Source organism: Phaethon lepturus, unplaced genomic scaffold (genome assembly GCF_000687285.1).
Source record: "Phaethon lepturus isolate BGI_N335 unplaced genomic scaffold, ASM68728v1 scaffold21206, whole genome shotgun sequence".
NCBI classification, from domain to species: Eukaryota; Metazoa; Chordata; class Aves; order Phaethontiformes; family Phaethontidae; genus Phaethon; species Phaethon lepturus.
In genome coordinates, this window is record NW_010544411.1 from 797 (window position 1) to 6,537 (window position 5,741).

The window sequence follows — 5,741 nt, forward strand, 5'->3', positions numbered from 1 at the left end:
AGAGCGTCAGCACAGGAGCTGGCAGGAGGCCGCCTGCCCTCCTCAGGTCACCCGCCCTGTGATCACGCAGTTCCCATAACTTGGCCCCTTTCAGGCTGTTTTGGTGGGCTGCAGCCCTGCCCCGGACACGGTGACCAGCAGTTGTCCCAGCGCTGCGGTGGCTCAGGGCACTGACACCTGGGATTCCCCCCAGAATGGCTGAGTCCTGTGTTTTGGTGCCCTTGACATTGTGCCAGGCCCCTTGAGCTGGGACTTGCTCGGATCCTTGCAATAAGGTTCCGGGGGTGTGGGTAGCACCAGCAGCGCCTCAAAGCAGCAGCAAGTGGGCCCTGCCCCCGCAGCCGGCCCAGCAGGGCAGGCTCCCGTTCCAGCCGCGGCCCTTTGCCAGGACCAGCTCTCTCCTAGGCAGGTCTGGGCTTCTTGACCTGGTTTCTGTGGTGTATCAAGGACTGGCACCGGTGCCCATGTGGCAATCCCCCACCTCCACGCTGCCTCCGGCTGCTGCCACGGGTGCTGGGGCTCCTGGTCAGCCCCTGGGCTGGATCTGCCTGTGGTTGCTCTGAGAACAGGCACTTTCCTGCCATCGGAGGGAGATGGAGTTATTGAGAGGGTTTTGTCCCTGCTCAGGATGACCCCCTGGGGCGCAATGACCCCCTGCAGGCCCAGGGGCTCTGTGCGGGAAGCATCTTGCGGTGGTCTCCTGTACTGACCTTCCTCTCCTGCCACCTCAGGTGTTTGTGGAGACACTGGACAAGTGCTTTGAGAATGTCTGTGAGCTGGACCTCATCTTTCACATGGACAAGGTGGGTTGTAGGCTCTGTGTGTTCCTCTGGGCCAGTGCCGTCATTCCTCCCAGTGCTCCCAGTGCTGGCTGCCCTGGAGCCCAGCCCTCCCTAGAGCCTGTGCTCCCGCAGGCAGGAGCCAGCCCAGTCTTGAGTTCTGGAGCTTCTCAGGAGAGGCCACTGGTATGTTAGTGGTCACTTTTTGGGGAGAGATTGAAATGCTGACTGGGGAAGGGGTCAGCCTAGGGTCTTTGCAAGCCGCTCACATCGTGTTCTCCAAGAGGAACAGGTTGCTGGGCTCTGTTCCAAGTTCTCTGTCGGTGAGCTGGCTTTCGGCTCCCTGTGCTCGCCCCGTCACCGGCCTCATTGCTGCGGCGGGGCTGCGCGGGCTGGTGATTGCCACTGATGCCGAGTAACCATGCAGTCAAGTGACGGGGATCCACACTGAGGCTTCGCTCTTGTCTTCTGCACGGGCTGGTGCCAATGGAGCTGGGCAGGCTTGGGCGTTGTGCAGGGGCGTTCTGCCTCTTCTCACTGTACTGTGGGACTCATTGGGAGTCTTGTTAACATTTTACTAGAGCTGCAGGAAAAAAAAGGGTAAGGAACAATGGGAATGTGTGGAATACAAAGTGTTCGGTAAACTTTCGTTTGAACCACAGCCTTTAATGCTTCCTCTTTAGCTGGACAGAGTTTCTGGGCGGAAACCTATCCTCTTTGATCATGTCATAGATGGGGCTGAAAATAGCTGTGACTGCTTAGAGAAAGGAGAGACTTAGCTGACGTGCACTGGACTTATGCTGCTGTTGATAAGGGTTTTCTTGCTTTATTGAAGACAAAACATGCCAACAAAAAAGAGGAGTGGAAAAAAATCAATAAGGTTGTAAAATATTCCCTTTCTGTTTACAATTACACCTTATGAACTCTGGCAGAGAAATGGAGTTAGCAAATCTTCTTAGAAGGTGATCTGGATCAGCTGAATATACTAGCAACTGGTGGGGCAAGACTTTGTTTTGATAATTTGCCCAGCTGTAGAGTTTTAGAACTGTTACAAGGTTGGTTATCGTGTCAGGAAAAGCATTCTTACCAGAGCGCGCAAAAGGAGAGGAAGGAGGAAGTCAGAAGGATGGAGGAGTCCCTGCGGGAGACGTGATGGTCCAGATCACCGCTGGCCACGTCTGGGTGAGGATGTGCTCTGGTTACTTACTTTGTGGCATGACCAAGACCTGGCAGCTTTACGCTCCATCCACAGCCCACAGGCAGAAGAGATTACCCTGTTGCCTCTCTGTTTTGCCAGCAGTAGCACAGACTGCCCTTCCTCTGAACTCTCCTGCCAAGCGAAGGGTTCCAAGGAGATGGGAATCGGGAGTGTTTCTGATAGAGGAGGCCCTGGGCTCAGTCACCCCCAGGCTCTCCTACCAGCCAGGCTTGTTTACTTCCCGTCCTGTGCTCCTGCCACTTCCCAGCCTTGACTTCAGTCCTTGGCCACTATCGCTTGGTCCTCTCATCTTGCTCTCTATATTTGGCACATATTTATTTCTCAGACGTGTTTGTGCTGAGTGCCTGTGCTTCCCAGAGCTTGGTTACAGGCGGGTGGTGTGAGGGGTGCTGGGAATACGCAGGTGTGTCCTGCTGGTCCCTGGGTCTTGCCCCTCGGCTGCCCGGGCAGGGCTTTCTGCAGCTGTGATGCTGCCCCAGCGCTCCCGCGGAGCCCTGCGTCCAGGGCTTCAGTTTGTCAGGAGCCGCGCAGGGCACGGTGCTACCCTCCGCTGTGGCAGATGGATTGCAGAGTTTGCGAGTTCCCCACTAGGAGCTGGAGAAATGAGGCCGACGTCAGCGGGAAAGTGCTGATGTGTCAAGCAGAGGCTTTGGCTGTGAACAGCCCCAGCCCAGCAGGTTGTGGCTGGGATTTGGGTGCAGTCTTGTCTGGGTCCTGTGATTTTCTATTATTGCCTTAAGGTACACCTTACACTTTGTATGCAGCACAGGGTCTGTGAAGTGAGAGCTGCTGCAGGTTTTGGGTCCCTGCTCTTGCAGCGGGCAGCTGGATGGGGTTGTTGGGTCTGTGGTTCCCTAGCACCAGTGACTCCAGTGCTTTTAGGCTGTTGGCTTTGGAAGCAGCAAGCTCAGAGCTGCTGGGATCTCTCTTTCGCAAGGGGAGGTTGGAGCCATGAAGCCGTGGGGAGGCTCCGAGGAGGCTGTTGCCCAGCCCCTGGTTGTGCTTCGTACCTTGGTAGGGGAACGTGACTTTCGCTCAGCAGCTGTGAGGTCCCGGAGAGGACACGGTTTGTTAGGGAAGTGCTGTGTTTTGGTTTGGAAAACAAAGCTTGCTTGGGATTTCTGCCCTGTTGGTTTTGGTCCAACTTGGGCTGAAGCCAGATCTTGAAGGAACAACATTTCCTGCAACCCAGATGCTCTCCTGTTGCGGGGAGCTAGCGCTGTCTGGAGCGGTGTTTGCCATGGCTGGGCTGAGCTGAGGTTGTGCTGCAGGATAGCGGTGCCTGTGCTGCGGGTGTCCCAGGAAGGTGCTGTATCACCCATGGCTTGCCCTGTGCAGTGCTGATCCCGCACACCTTGCTGCTTCTCGTGCCGTCTGAGCAGGACGGGACCTACGGGGCCTCAGGCTCACCATTTGTACAAAGCTGGGTTTCCCCCTTCTAGCAGGTTTTCTAGCTTTATTTTTCACAGCGTTTCCCTGGCAGTATTTGCCACACAGTGCTTGCAAGTGCAACCTGCCCTTCTGAAACTATAAAATGGTATAACTTAACCATCTTCCAGTAATAGCCTATTTCATGGAAGTAACCAGAGACCCATAAATTCATCATCTGTGCCGGGTGGTTGTTGGGAGCTGCTGACTTAGCAAGGAAGCCTGCGCCATGCAGAGCCAAAGGTGTGTTGCAGCCGCCTGGAGCTGCTGCCCTGGGGCTGAGTTTTCTTGGATTGCAAACCACGATGGGCTCTTTCTCCTGTGGCTGCGGGGTATCGCCAGCCCTCCCCAGTGGGGGCTGGCAGGAGGGAGCAGCTCACTGCCTTGAGACTGCTCTGTCATGCCTGGACCTGGGTGGACTCTGGGGAAGGGAGCAGACTCTATTAGCGGTTTTGTGGTTTTTTCTGTGCCTGTGTCACAGTCTTGTCTTTCCTAAGAGAAAGCAAAGAAGCTGGGCTCTGGCCTGGCTTTCTGGGTAGAAGAAACCGGCTCTGGGAAGAAGTGTCCTGCCTGGTGGCTCCAGGAGGCCCTGGGGTCTCTGCTGCCCTGTGCGCTCCTCTCCAGTACGCTTTCTAGGCAGGGAGCTGTTCCCAGGTGTGACCCGGGTGCTGGCCCAGGGAGGGATTAAACTTCAGATGAGGTGTCAGAGATGGAGCAGCTGGGGTGTGCCAGCAGGCCGGGTCAGACCTAGCGTCTCTGGGGGCTGCCTGTGCCTGGTGGTCCGGTGGGCGACATTTGCTCTGGCCCCTGTGGTAGGGGTCCTCTAGACCAGAGGCCCAAGCAGTAAATTGGGCTGCCCTGTGCTGAGGACCATGGCTGCCCTCTGGCTCTCCGGGCTGCCGGGGCTGTGTGGGCTGAGGGGAGGATGGGGCTGGATTTGCATCTCTTGGGGAAATGCCAGCTCCTGACACACTTCCACACCAGCCTGCGAGGCACTGTGGCCGCTGCCACTCCTGGCCAGTCTGTGGGCTGGGCTGGCTTCACAGCCTTCCCTTCCCTTCTCTCCACTCACAGGTTCACCACATCTTGCAGGAGGTGGTGATAGGCGGCATGGTGCTGGAGACCAACATGAACGAGATCGTGGCACAGGTGGAGGCCCAGAGCAAGCTGGAGAAGGCGGAGGTGAGTGGCGATGCTGCGGCTCTCCCCCGCGGGGGGCTGATGCTCTCCCCCGCGGGAGGCTGATGGGGGCCAGCCTGTGGGGTCTGGAGCTGGCGCATACGGGGTGTCCCCGGTGTCTGCCTGTCTGAGTCTTCGCGGAGAGGGCCGGGGGCATCCCTCCCCAGCTGCGCTCCGTGCTGTCTAGGAGCGTAGGTCATAGCCTGAGCATGCAAACGGCTGTTCCCATCACGGTTAATAACCTGTGGTGGTGAAGTTTATTGCCTCTGTTTGCACTGTCATTGTGAACATGCGGCTGTACTCTGGTCACGGGGAAGCACTGAGCTGCCCCTGCCGCTCCCGAGCCTGTGCTATTAACAGGACCGTGTCCGTCAGCGGGGTGGGAAGCGGGCATGGGGGCTGCTCCTGGGTACGCCCCTGTTGAGCCACGTGTGGGGGGACGTGGCCGGGCCCTGAGCTTGGGGGAGGCAGGGCAGCATGGGGCAAGGCTCAGTTTGGGGATGCTCCTATGGCAAAGCATGGGGCTGAGCCAGGAGCAGCGTGAAGCCCCTCGCAGGGGGACTGTGGGGGCAAGGGACCGGCAGTCACTGGTCCCTCCCGTCAGCAGGGAGGCCTCTCAGCTGCTCCTTCTCGTGCGGTCTCGGCTGTGAAGAACATCAACCTGCCAGAGATCCCTCGCAACATCAACATCGGAGACATCAACATCAAAGTGCCCAACCTGTCGCAGTTCATGTGAGCGTCCCGTGGCGGGGAGGGCTGCCCATGAACACGGGCCGTGGCCTGGGCTGGCTGGGGAGAGGAGCTGGGCTCTGCTGGGCTCCCCCTTCCCCTTCTGGATCTCTGCCAGTGTGGCACACGGTGGGCCCAGTGTGCTGCCGGGGCGCCTGGGCTGGCTGGCAGGGGGTAGGGAGCAGTGACGGGGCTCAGCTGGTCCATCACCTTGGACCTGGGCTCAGTTCTGCTCTCTGGGCTCCCAACAACAAGGGTGGCCTTTCTTCTCCTCCTTCCTCCCTCCCCATGGACACACAGCCTCTCTCCTTGCTGTGGGGGAAGAGCCAGGTCCTGCCCCTCCCAGCACTTCTTGGGACTCCTGGTTGTAAAAGTGCACCTGTAGCTGATGGCTCCCAGAGGAGCCG

At 58.3% G+C, this 5,741-nt stretch overlaps 1 protein-coding gene across 1 annotated transcript; it reads left to right on the top strand.

Annotated features, from left to right (window-relative positions):
- Window positions 1–731: 731 nt before the first annotated feature.
- On the top strand, window positions 732–5,341 carry LOC104622028 (AP-3 complex subunit sigma-2; the record flags this gene model as incomplete). Its single annotated transcript, XM_010288682.1, has 3 exons — window positions 732–803; window positions 4,501–4,608; window positions 5,213–5,341. Coding segments are annotated over 3 exons (309 nt in total), but the record flags the coding sequence as incomplete, so codon positions are not given.
- Between the last annotated feature and the right edge of the window lie 400 nt (window positions 5,342–5,741).